This window comes from Ciona intestinalis, chromosome 3, assembly GCF_000224145.3.
Source record: "Ciona intestinalis chromosome 3, KH, whole genome shotgun sequence".
NCBI classification, from domain to species: domain Eukaryota; kingdom Metazoa; phylum Chordata; class Ascidiacea; order Phlebobranchia; family Cionidae; genus Ciona; species Ciona intestinalis.
Window position 1 is genome coordinate 1175392 of NC_020168.2, and position 13763 is coordinate 1189154.

At 33.4% G+C, this 13763-nt stretch overlaps 3 protein-coding genes across 6 annotated transcripts in view; 1 reads left to right on the plus strand and 2 right to left on the minus strand.

The window, feature by feature from the left end:
- Positions 1–439: 439 nt before the first annotated feature.
- On the minus strand, positions 440–8941 carry LOC100184794. Of its 3 annotated transcripts, none has more exons than XM_018811277.1 (17): positions 8884–8941; positions 7429–7548; positions 6801–6872; positions 6566–6724; positions 5451–5713; positions 4323–4481; positions 4137–4261; positions 3757–3787; positions 3431–3476; positions 3314–3374; positions 3161–3245; positions 3060–3111; positions 2764–2846; positions 2447–2567; positions 1972–2123; positions 1228–1551; positions 440–625 (listed from the first exon to the last, which is right to left on the minus strand). In XM_018811277.1, the coding sequence occupies exons 1-17, from the start codon at positions 8924–8926 to the stop codon at positions 542–544; spliced, it is 1980 nt and encodes a 659-aa protein (XP_018666822.1). In that variant the 5' UTR covers positions 8927–8941; the 3' UTR covers positions 440–541. The 3 variants fall into 3 exon arrangements, with proteins under 3 accessions (XP_018666822.1, XP_026689731.1, XP_009857910.1); XM_026833930.1 differs by lacking the exon at positions 8884–8941 and adding an exon at positions 8726–8836; XM_009859608.3 differs by lacking the exon at positions 8884–8941 and adding an exon at positions 8584–8723.
- A 1630-nt stretch (positions 8942–10571) lies between these two features.
- Positions 10572–11341, plus strand: LOC100177778 (DNA-directed RNA polymerase II subunit RPB7). Its single transcript, XM_002120136.4, has one exon. The coding sequence runs from the start codon at positions 10606–10608 to the stop codon at positions 11122–11124; it is 519 nt and encodes a 172-aa protein (XP_002120172.1). The 5' UTR covers positions 10572–10605; the 3' UTR covers positions 11125–11341.
- Positions 11316–13763, minus strand: part of LOC100180129 (serine/arginine-rich splicing factor 3-like) — a 4874-nt gene continuing 2426 nt past the window's right edge. Inside the window, exons 2-6 of one of the 2 annotated variants that reach the window (XM_026833931.1) lie at positions 12782–13015; positions 12527–12661; positions 11837–11905; positions 11721–11777; positions 11316–11595 (exon numbers count right to left, since the gene is read on the minus strand). In XM_026833931.1, the coding sequence (XP_026689732.1) occupies positions 11508–11595; positions 11721–11777; positions 11837–11905; positions 12527–12661; positions 12782–12990 (558 nt within the window). In that variant the 5' untranslated portion in view covers positions 12991–13015 and the 3' untranslated portion in view covers positions 11316–11507. Of the gene's footprint in view, positions 11596–11720; positions 11778–11836; positions 11906–12526; positions 12662–12781; positions 13019–13763 lie in introns of both variants that reach the window. The other variant, XM_002119623.5, reaches the window with a different exon arrangement.

A 13763-nucleotide genomic window follows, 5' to 3' on the forward strand; every position in this document is an offset into this window, starting at 1 on the left:
AAATATGGACTAAATCCTGGGTCCTCGACAAGGACCTCACCCACAACGAACGGAATAGAAAGAAATAACCACAGTCCACACGCGTTATTACAAAACTTATCTACAATGTACGAAACCTAGGGGCTTCTGTAACAATATATAGTGACATTTTTCAAACGTAGTTCTGTGGGAGAAGATGGGACACCTTTAGCACGTAATACCCAAATATCCTGGTCGTATTTTAAACAATTAACAATGGTCTATGGGGGTCGTGGGGATACGGTTTAATAATTGTTTAAATGTTTTTTGTTTACTACTAAATTAGACGAGAAAACAGAATGAAAAAGCGTCCCATCTTCCCCCACCCTACTAAAATTCTTTTTATGTTTGGCATTCTTAAGATCGAATATTTTATGAAAATGACACTTTTTTCCATTTCACATTGAGCAGATGAGCAAAATTAACCGGTCCACATAAAAATTTACATGTAAATGTAATATTTATTACATGAATGTTTAAATGGTGGGTTAACAAAAGACAAACTAATTGAAACTTAAAAATTTTAAAAGTCATAATAAGTGCGAAGTTTATCTTCTTGTAAAATCTGAGATATCCAAGTAAAGATTCCAATCCAGTGATTGTAAAGCTGCAAAGTTACAAAATATAAACATTCGTCATTTATATAGCACGGTTTTTACTATTGCTGATACGTAATCTGCATTGTTAGACATAAACATGCAGAGATCGATTTTAGATAGCACATTGTGCCGGCTAAATACATACTTAAAGTTACAGGTCTTGGGTACTTATAATAAATATATTAAACCCAGCTAAACGACAGTGGTGATAACACAGGTATTCTGTTTCAGACACCTCGTCCCAGCTTGTAAGTTACCACATGTAATGTAACTTTGTGGGAGATTTTTTATGTATGGTCGATAATTTAGATAACCCATTTGCCAACAATGATAGCAGTGACAACCTGACAACCTTGAACCCATTATCTCTGGGTTAGAGTCCTGCACGCTAACCAACTGCACTTTGGCGCAGGAAAAAGACACTTATTCACCTAAGGTGGCTGTACACAGTATCCGGCATGCGAATTCGTATGCAAACCCATTACCGAGTTCCACATGCGGCAGCGAAATCCGGACAAAACGGACGAATTCCAGATACTGTATACAGCCACCTTTACAGTTGTTAATGCTCCAGCTCTAAAAATATAGCCTTATACAAAGAATTTCTTACCTTATTTACCCAGGCATCATCCTCTAAACATTCATAAACCCTTGAACGTATACCTGAACATCTGTCTGCTTTTGGTTTACTCGGATCAATAGTTTCAGCTACATGGATATCTGCTGAATGTTTGGTATTCTCTTCATTGGGTGTATTCTTAACCATTTGATTTGAAGTTATGGTTGCAGATGGGATTATAATTTTCTCCTCATCAACGTGATCTTTGCAACATTTTTGTTGAGGTGGAGATTCTTCACATGAATCATGATCAACAGTCACGTGAAGGTGATCATCATGAACTTGAGGAATTGTAACAACTTTCTCTCTGGTGATCTGAACAAATATGAAAAACTGACATTCCAGCGTATTTTAAAGAGTAAGCAAGTGGTATTGCAGCTCTAATGAATTAATTTTAATATTTAAAAAAACTATATTTATTTGAATCTTTATGCAAAAAAATTCATAATTGCAATTTAACTGGTTTTGATACGGGTTAACAGTTATCAGTTATAAATTTGTTATAAACACAAATTTGACAAATATTCAAATTAAAAAGGTTTTGTAAAATAAAGAAAACAAGGAACAACAACAAACATAATCCTTTGCCAGCGATAATACAAAAATAAAACAAATAATAAATGTGAGAATCGTTTCCTCCTTCTACATAATGTACAATTAAACTTATCATCTTGGCATACAATAAAAGTTTTACAAAAACTTAATACAAACAGATAAATTACAAACAGGACATACGTTATTATACTTGTCTTTACAATGTTCAAATAAATGATATTTATAATGGTGTAAAGTATGGTAGGCTTTGCATTTGTCACCAAACTGATTGCTAACAAAGTATTTTTGATCTGGTTCATCTTGTTCTTGAAGCAGAGTGTTTGTACTATAAGCTGTAAACAAGATTGAACATTAGTAAAGCTAATTATGATATTTTGTAACATTCACAATGGCTACCAAAATACAACTCCTTTCCTATGTTACCACAAATTTTAATTAAAAAAAAAAATTCCAAACTTATATTGTGGTAGGAACCGGAATCCAAAACAGTAAAATTCAGATGTTTAAAATTTATCTTTGTTGTGGTTATTTCAAGAGCTAGTTTTGGTTAAAAAAGAGTATTAAAATTTTGACAGTTATAAAACAGTATTACAGTAATATTACGAAAGCGGGAAATATAAAAAAACAGAAATATCAAGGTAAACAGTAATATTACGTGAGCCAGATAACGTGACGATCCTATCAGCTATGACATCACAATTATCTTGCAACGCCTCACAAAGATTCCCTCCACCACCGGCGCGTTGAAACATACAAGGACGACGCTCGACTTCATCCTGAATGTTGTTAAACATTATATGTAAAAATAAATTCAAGAGATAACTAACTGTATACATACCAGTACAGTTTAATTTAATACAAGGGAAAAATTACCAGTTAGTTAAAAATCAGAACTTAAATTCATTTAACACTAACAGACCAATGCGTAGTTTAATAAACAACAAAGTTTTAGTAATCTGAAGTCCAACTTACAAGAAATTCTTGTGAGACCAGAATACCATTTATTAAACGTTTCTTCAGTTTGTTAAGTATAATTGCAACTTCACAGCTATTATCTGTTAATAATAAATCTAATAAAAACTGATCATAACAAGAATAGTATTGTACAGTTAGGACAACAACTCTAAATCATGCTGTTTGTGCTGAACGAGATGCATAAAGTTTATGATAATTTGGTATTTATCCTTGAATGGTGGGGCATAGAGTTACAGTTGTTTCATAACACCGTATCGGTGGTAGCTTCACATATGCTAAACAACAACAATTACCTTGTGAATGAAGAGATAAACATTCGGGATCAGTTATTGCAACAAGGAGTTTCTGTAAATTATTTTGTTAATATAATAGAAATATTAAACAATTTGTTTACCTGTATAAGTTGTTTAAATGCAACACAAGTTGAACGTTGAGAATATGTTGAAAGTGTTACATGTTCCTCATACAATGTCTGTAAACTAACGAAAAAAAATTAAAAAATAAATTTGTTTAATTTTTTACAAAAAATGAATTGAAGTAATTCTACCTTGCTTTTCGTGGGCGACAACGTTTGAATGAATTAATTCGTAAAACGTCACTTGCTTGTCCTGTTGATGGTACAATTAGAATACAAAATTTGTTTAACTCCATAAATGAAATATACCTTCGTTATCCAAACTTTCATCAGACTTACTTTTGCATTTTCCTCTCTGCAAATATTGATTGGGATGTTATAAATCACATAATAAATATTTTAAAAAGCACAAATAAATAGCAAATACAACAATCATAATCATATACCTTGCGGATATACTAAAATCACAAATATATAACATAAATGTATTTTCCTTAAGCCATGGATTATGGTACCATTGAATCTGATATTAAGTAAAAACATAAATACAAAAAATAAACTATGTTTGTCATGTCTAAGGCTCAGAAAATGTTTATACACCACTCATAAACAAACCACAATTGAAGAATACTTACTGTATGAATACCTCTGGACAACTCAAGCTTCCTATTAACAAACATAAAATGTTAAGTACATGCGTTCACATTAAAATCTTTAAAACATATTAAATAAACACCAATATTGTAAGCAAACATAGTTAAGAAAAAACTATTTTTTCATTATTTATTCATCGTTGTGTGGTAACTTAAAGTTACGGCAAGAGTGAGCATACCGTACAACATTAGTGATCGCTACATGCACCTTGGGCCTACTTATAATGTACGCAATTTTATAATTTTTCTCTTTACCCTATTTTGGACAACATTACTAATCTCTATAGGAGCAAGAGCAATTACTATTAGACATTGTGAACAAGTACACGTACGCAGACGAAGGTGTTTAATTTTCTATATACCTTGGAAGGTCAGGATTAAAATCTGGTGAAACCAATTGCACAACATCACCAGTTTGTTGTTGTATTTCTACAGCAACGTAATTTGACTCAACAAAAGTTTCAATGTGTGACGTTTCTTTAAAATTCTATAATGACATGTAGAAATGTTAATTCCTTCTTCATGTGAGTCACAAAAAATAAACAAACCTTTGTTGCCCCAATCTGATTATACTGTTTAATGTAAAGTTTGTCTAACTCTTGAACTTTTCTGTAGATTTTCAAACCACCATGAGATGCAATCGAATAAAGTTTAACAATATTACCAATGTGAGCAACAAACTCATCTTTCTCATTAGTTTTCTCTTTCTGTAACAGAAATATTTGTTTAGGGAAAAAATAAATGGGACACTTTTTGGATGATTTTTAATTTTGTGTTTATTAAAATGTTAGTAAACCTGAAACACCTTAAGAGCAATTACCAACGAAAAGCTGGTGTATAGATGCTCAAATGTGATCTACAGATACCAATTCAACTGCCAAAAAAATAGCCCTGTTCTTGCATGAAAGAGAGGGTCAACTAAATTAACTTTGTCAATTAACCTTTCTTATGTCCACCAAAGTACTAAAAAAATTTTGGATTAAATATATAACAAAATAGCAATGAAATATAGACTTTATAAACTTTTAAATCTTTTTTTTGAACATAGCTTATAGCTATATAATATGCTGAGACGCTGAGTCAGCACTTTTTTAATATTAAAATGTTAATTATGTCTTCCTGACACCTCTGTATTATTAACTTTACAAAAAAGTCAGTCTTAGGGTTTGAAAAAGTGCCTAGTCAACAAAATGTGGTATGCAGCTATGTTCAATGAAAAAATTGGAACTAAGGACTGAAGAGCAAATGTTGGAGCGTTGACGGAGGTGTTTCACTTTATTATTCTTATCAAATATATATTTTTTATATGTGTTTTATCAAATATTATAGCCTACAATTTGAGTTTGTAAATTAGCCGTAAGGGATGTAATTTTTTTCGCCCATGTAAAATAATAGATTATTTTTAAAGGCCAAAATAAAGTTGTAACATACATTACATAAATAGCTAGTATTTTTAAATTAAACTTAAGCTTAATCATTGCATAAATATCAATATGTGAATCTGTTTTTTAAAACAAGCGCTTTATGAGAAAAAGTTAAAATTAAACCATTGTAGTTAAAAAAATATCATAAATACAATATAAAAAAACTATAAATGTTCCATATAAATGATTAGAGTTGATGATACTTAACTAGAACTAACATAATAACCAATCCAAAACAGTTGGTCTACTTACTACAAATTTATTTTGAGAATGAACATTCTCTTCATAGCAAAAGGCAGTCGGTTTCAAAACAGGTTGCCCACCACAGATATCAATATTATCATCATCTAAAGATTGCTTCACAGATTCTGTTGAAGTCAAACCACAAGCCAACACACCATCATCACTACTATGATATTGCTGACTTTCACTTTGTTTGTTTAAACCAACATCTCGTACATTAGACACTGATGGTTGACCTCTCAGTATAATGAAACCCCCAACTTCAGCTGTGTCTGTGATATTTTAAACCAAATATGCAGAAGATAAAATATAACTTCATATGCAACAATGTAAGACAATACGCAATGTTAAAGATAGGTTACAAGTTTACAACATATAGATATTATGACTTCTCCTCATCGTTTATCACGTTGCTTTTTAAATAGGTTTTGGCACCTTTTAAATGTAGGGGTTTTAAATGTATGAATTTGATACGCCATACATTAAACACATACTACCAGATCTGTTTAATTTTTTTCATTTTAAGCCTGATGTGGTCACACAAACTTACCTCTATGAAAGGGTAAGTGGGTATGTTAAATAACAATAACCCTGTGTTAGACTTATCCCACTTCAAGTGTACACATATTTACGAACACGAATATTTTGTTGTGGCCCAATATTTAAAAAACTTATGGCAAAAAGTACAATTTCTATTTTACACCATTGGAAACATTAATGGTTGGGAACAACATGGGCTACCCAGTGTACTGACTTTAACCGGGGTTGTCTGATCATATCATGGTGAAATGAAGTAAATTAAGATGACTTGGATGGCTATATGAAGGACATATGCAACTTAACCTGGGATGGCAAGATGAGTACAACACTGCAATTTTCTACTGCAAATTACTAAACTATGGCAGGTTTGTTTTCACAGAATTGTACAACCCATCCCTACAGGTAAAAAGTCTGCTGCTTAGACAAATCTAATGTACCTCGTATGCGGTATCTGGTCAATATTTTAATATTCAACCTACCTATATATTCAAATATACTGCATGGTGCATACGTAACTTATTAAAACTTCTACAGTTGATACCCTGATATAATATTATATGCACTAGCTATATAAAGGCTATTACTTGGCTTATAGAAGATTCCACGTTCTGCATCAAATCTCTTCACATCAACATTGATATCTCTTTTTCTTAGTCTAGGTTTTCTTCGTCTACATCCTTCTTCCAGATCTGAGTCGAAGCCAAAATTGGGGTCAAAAGTCGGGTCATCGTCTGAATTTCCATCTGAAAACAGAAAACTTGCACAAGTTTTTATTTATCATAGTTTCCAATAAAAAACATTTATGTTAAGAAGATTTACCGTCAATATTTCTCTTGGGGGTTTGGATGGTTTTGTGATACCGACCTCTTTTCTTGCGTGGTTTATTTGTACCTTTATAACACAACATTTATATATACATACTTAGATTTCATACATAGAATGTTAATTACTTCAACAAGTTTAATGCTTTTGGGGGCAAGATATGCAAACATGCATCCGGACAAATGTTTTCAAAAATGGTTATAAGTTTTTTTGTAGTTAGTAAAAGATATTACAGTTGGTTTAATTTGAAAGAGGAAGGAATTGTCTACTAAGACATGGTTATATTGTGATTTATATTCCTAAATCATAACTAAGAATTTCTAGCAAGTTTTTAATGAAAATCGACTTCCAACTTATTTCTACAGAAGTCATCTGGTTATATGTGACGCAATCAATTTTGTTTTTGTCATCAATTCAAAAAATCCTTTTAGTAGGGTAACCTAATAAAGAAAACCAGGAATCCACATTGCAATAGATTCTTTATGTACATTTTGCACAACAGAAAAACAATTTACAAGTAATTATATATTTATGTTTGGATTTGGTCTGTTAGATTTTTCCTCTTTTAATCTTATTTAAATCATCGTTGCAGCAACACAAAATTATACAAATGACATCAACATACTTTTAGAAGTTGATAGATTTGTTGTTTTGGAAGATTTTTTCTGCTTTCCCGATCGTATGACAGGTTGACCATGAAACAGTTCACTGGCCTCAAAGTCGGCGTTATCGTACAATAATCCACCTTTATTTTGTAAAATAAAAAACATTGCAAAACACAGAGTTTATTATCATTAGTTTGTGTTTTACTAATTATATAGGCCCCTTCATTACAATACAAAGTGCCCACTGTTGACTAACACCATCAACTCTTCAATGATTTTAGCAATTGTGTTAACATAAACTTGCTTATATGCTGCATGTTATGTTTATGCTGCATGCGGTGTATATGCTTTATGTGCTCTTTATGCCATACATGGATATTCTGTATAGGCTGTACTGTGGTATTTAGAGTTTTCCGTTATTTAGCAATAATCTCAATTGAGCAAACTTTGCGAAAGGTCATTTTATATTTCTTCTGCACAAAAGCTGAACACACGTCGTCCGTGTGACGTCAGTACAGTTAAATAAGAAAGCATTAAGAACATTATTTCGGATTACCGAAATGAAAAAGTTTTTAAAGAGTTTTTAAAATATGCTTGCTAGAAACACACAGACTGAAAGCGACGCATTGTATATTTTCTATCAAGACCAGTTACCTTTCGGTAATCCTTTAGCTAGTGGCCACCTGAAACTTTGGTTTCAAAATGTTCTATAGCCCTCAATGATACCCGCTTTCTAATTTTTTAAAAAACAAATCGGGCGTATGTGTCGAAAATTAACTTAAAAATGCGCGAAACCATGAATCGTTACCGTAATTCGTCGGATTTGTGTAAGGTTAACGATTTATTACGTAACAATCGCGATCTGTTACGTCACAATAGTGGTATATTACATGCCTTACAGGACGTTATAATCTTGTTTTTCCCACTTTTTTAAGGTAGGAATCAAACGTAACAAAAAGCGTTTTATGACGTAATAATTCAACCTTGGTTTAATTCATAATGGCTGGTAATGTTAAATACGATAACGCAGCCTGATTTCGCGCATTTTCAAAGTTAATTTTCGACACGAACGCCCGAGTTTTTTAAAAAAAAAATTATACAGTGGGTATCAGCGAGACCTAAGGAACATATTGAACCAAAATTTTAGGTGGCCACCAGCTAAAGAATTACCTTACCTTTCTTCATGTAATCCATTATAAGATTCAAAGATTGGATATATTTGTTAATCCGTATATTGTATATAATGTCTTTACAGATAAAAGTTAAATTTAGAATTCCAATTATTAGGTATAGAAAAATTAAACTTGTAGTAAATACTTTGGTAGATATTGCTGTGGCCAAAGAACATAGATATCAGCTATGTTCTTTGGCTGTGGCTATAGAATGAGTAGAATGTTTCTGGTCTTTTAATTTTGTATCTGTGCTTCGCCTTCAACTATGATTGTTTACCATCGTTACAGCCCGTTGGAACGAACCTATTGGTGCAGTTTGGGATCCATTGGAGCCCGTTTGGGCCATAGCTATAGAATATACCGTATTGTATGGCTGGCAATTTGGACATTCCATTAGTGGTACACAGGCACGCAAACCAATTTTTAAAACAGTTAAATGATTAAACTCTGTAAAACACTTGAACCAAGCATGGTTTTATAAAACTTTCTAACCTGTGTTTTTAATTCGGCATCACTGTTTCACATACAATTTATTTTTGGTCAAAATTACGGTTTAGTGCACCGCAGTTATTCTGACGTTTGTAGTAAATTTGGTTAACTCTGATCAGATTTTGAATAAATGAATGTAACTTGCTTTCTTCGCGTGGCCGGAATACGACACTCGTTATAACTCCGGTGTTTCATTCACCTTGTGCCTTGTTACGAGTTACCACGTATGTAACTTTGTGTATAATTGTTTAGCAGGGACGAGCCTTGAAACCACTGCTAGGCAGTGGCGGTAATGCTTTAGCTGGTGGCCACCTGAAATTTTGGGTTCAAAATGTTGCTTAGGTCTCACCGAAACCTACTGTATGATTTTTTTCTCGGGCGTTCGTGTCGAAAATTAACTTTGAAAGTGTGCGAAATTGTGATGCGTCACCATATTTTCTACACCAGTTATGAATTTTATTACGTCATATAATGCGTATTATTACGTTTGATTTCTATGTTAAAACAGTGGGGAAAAAACAAGGCCATACCGTTTTGTAATGTATGTAATATACCACTATTGTGACGAACAGACCGCGATTGTGACGTAATAAATCGTTGACCTTACGCAAATCAGACGAATTACGGGAGCCATTTTAGTAGGAAACTAAGGCAATATCAGTAAAATGGGTAGAATGAATAAAACAAAACAGGATTTAATAAAATCATGTTAGAAAACACACATCAGACATGGGGATGTAGCCGTGCTGGTGAAGATTCCCTTCCCCTAGGTTATCTGCTAACTATTAATTGGAACTATCAACCTCCAGCACTTACCACCATCTGTAACGCATTGGAGAATTCACCATGACCCAATATCATATGGGTTGCCGTTGGATACCCATTTGATGCTCTTCCATTTGTGGAACTAAGACTAAATTTGGCGTTAAGTCTAAAGCAATGTGTTTATCAATGTTAATATGCGGGAATGAATGAATCAGAATGTAACTTACTTTAAACTCGCGTGGCCGGAAAACGACAGTCGGTATAACACGGCTGTTGATACACATTGTGCCAGCTTACGAGTTACCATTTACTTTGTGGGTGATTATTTTTTTAAGGGGTGTTTTCATTTTTTATATATTATATGGCTGATAATTTGGACAACCCATTAGTGACCACTGGGTTGGAGCAATTAAATGTCTTGCCCAAGGACACATACGCCCACAATGGTAGCAGCAACTTGTCTTGAACTCATTACCTATTGGTTACAGACAGGCGCTCTAACCACTTTGCCCCACCGAGATAAGCACCGACAATCAATAAGCCGAGCGTATGATGATATTACACAACCAATTAGCCGAGCGTATGATATTATGATATTACACAAGCAACATTGGATGCGGACTTTACTTGTTTTACGTTTCTACCTTTTATCTTTAGATCCCCACTGTTCTAACTCTGTTAAGTTTTATCGTAGGAGTTATTTGTAACCGTATTAGTTTTTTTAATCTATTTAATCTAAAATTCCTATATTTTACAAGTTTACTTTAAATAATGTTTTACCACATTTCTCTGGAACACGAAATACTTTTGCATCCAAGATATTTTGGACCTAACCTTCTGGAAACAGTAAAACAAAAGCTCTTTACGGAAGTTGAAGGAACATGCACAGGAAAACATGGGTTTGTGATTGCTGTCACTACCATTGACAATATTGGAGATGGTTTAATACAACCAGGAAGAGGATTTGTTTTGTATCCAATAAAATACAAAGCAATTGTTTTTCGGCCGTTTAAAGGAGAAGTTGTTGATGCTGTTGTTACTCAAGTAAATAAAGTTGGACTCTTTACAGAAATCGGCCCCATGTCATGTTTTATATCCAGACACTCCATACCTGCTGATATGAAATTTGACCCTGAATCTCATCCACCGTGTTATAAAACAGATGATGAAGATGTGGTTATTCAACAAGATGATGAAATAAGACTTAAAATTGTTGGAACACGGGTTGATGCAAATGATATTTTTGCCATTGGTTCCCTAATGGATGATTATTTGGGATTGATCAGTTAGATTAAGCTGTTATATACAGAATATCTCACAAAGCTGCCAATTTAGTTCTTACGGTATAACCACTCAAATATTTAGTCCTTGCTGGTAAAAACTACTAGTATTCTGTGACATTAACTGATCTTATATCATCATTTCACTATAAAAAACACCATAAAATTTTGAAATCTAAAATGATCACGAAAAATACATGAATTTTATTTAAACAATGTTTTATTATTATAGCAGATATACAGCGCTTTCAAAATTTAAAATGCATAAAACATAGCCACAAACAACAGTACCCCAATTGTAGTGCTATGTATAGTTCTGCTTGTTACAAACATTGTTGATGGTTTGTACAGCATATAGAAGTTGTTTCTTGGCAGCAACTTCTGTGTTTTATATTATGAACGACTTCTGCTTCTACTGTCGCGTCCATTACCATATGGACTTACACTTCTGCTTAAGGATCTTCGTGGTGGAGATACAGATCTAAAAAATAACCTGTTTAACAGAGAATATCGAACTATAAAATCAACAATTGTGATTAGGGAAATTTGTGACAGTAAATACTGTACGTTTTAACTGAATTTATAACACCACTTTGTTCTCGTTACCTTCTTGGACTTTGTGAACCCCTATCTTTCGTTACTGGGGATCTGCTGTAGCTATTTCTGTAATAAAAAATGTTAATACTTTTACCACAACCAGAAAAATAAATAAACATCACTACCTTCTTCTCTCCCTGCGAGGACTTCTACTGCGACTTCTTGAATGACGGCGTGGACTCTTTGAGCGAGATCTGGTTTTATAATTTAGTTAAGTACAATAAATGGATTTTACAAAGCACAAAAAATGTTTAACCTAAATTTAATTTACTTGAACAGCTGTTGTTTTAAAATTATCTTTTAAAAATGAAAAACTTAAACAGCAATAAAAATAGTTGTTCACTGGCAGAAGACGAAGTGGTGGTTGTCAGATGCATGAAGAAATTAGTTTTATCAGAATATTAGATGAAGTTCCGAGGTTGGCATTATCGATCCGTTGTTTAATTTAACGCAGTAGGAATGTAGAATGGGCGCGATGAGGAGGTGAATTTGATTGAAGATAAGTTTATAGTTGCTGCATTGTAGTCGTGTAGTAGCTAAGTAGGTGAGCTTTAAAAAACGATTACAGGCTGAAGTTGGGCATTGGTTGTGGTTGTGGTGAGCCTGAGAAAACGTTTGCAAACGGATTTAGCTTCTATAAATACACAGCTCCACAACTATAATTTAATCACAATTAAAATACCACCTTGACACAATCGAAACTACTTACATATGCCATACCATCCTTTAATATAAAACAAGAAAACTGTTTTATGCTTGAAATTCGAAGTTGTTTAATATAAGTTCACAGCTAAAACATTCAGGTAAAAGGTCACCTGTCATATCTACCACGTCGATTTCTATCATAATAATCATCTCGTCGACCGCGTGGTGGTCCACGATCTCTATCATTTCCACGACGGGATTGTCCAGATGACATTTCAACTCTCGCTCTTACTCCACAAACGGTTCTAAAATACCATAAAAAGATATATGTTAAGTATGACTACTATGCTTTGATATCAAATGGTATTCCCCACAACTTGAATAAGAAAATGGGCTATTGATTATTTGAAGCACCAAATATTTACCTTCCATCAAGTGCACGAACGGCATCTTCTGCATCTCTATTATCTTCAAACTCAACAAAAGCAAAACCCGGAGGGTTTCTTGCGACCCACACGTTTTTGAGAGCACCATAGTACCCAAAAACACGTTCAAGTTCATTTTTAGATCCTTGACTGCCAAGATTTCCAACATAAACCTTGCAATCCAAGGGACCAGAGTTTCGGTAAGACATTTTCAGTTACTTTTAAATTGTGCTACTTCTTATATTAAAACAATTTTATGTTAGATATACATATATATATGTAATATGATATATTTGACTAATATATCGCAACGAAAAACTTGCTTCTTTGCAAAATTACCAAAATTATATATTACCAAAAAAATTACGCGAAATAGTTGGAATAACTGTGACAAGTATAACATTGGTAAGCAATAACAACATAATATGGCAACAAGCTATACTTTAACAAATCTTTTGACTGCCTATAAATACAAACGCAGGTATTTTAGACCTTCACCAGAACTGTAGCGCAAAAAGCGAAACGTTCGCAAAACATCCCCAGTTCCGCAGAATAACTGCGCATGCGCAAGGTTCCAGATATTCATCCGCAATCGGTTGGCTTCACAGAAATAAAATAGAGTAGAACGCGCAACTGCCCAAAACCGTGATGCACTCTTTTTTACAACTTCATCCCCATTTCGCTTGACACATAGTGGTTTTAGGAAGATTTGGCTGTTTCTTAAACTGCACCAACAAGTTTATTAGGCCCGTTTGGTTATTGAGCACGTTAGTGGTAATATAGATCCTTTTTCGTCGAACAGTTGTTGAGCACGGTAGTGGTCATATACATCCTTTTTCGTCGAACAGTTGTTCTTGTTGTTGATGTTGTTTTTTTCGCGACTTTTTTCCGCATTTATCTTAAATAGTGGCCGTCTGGTCGACTCAATCGGGACTTCCCCTAAAAACTCCAAATAACATAGAAATCCGAATTTTCATTTTTG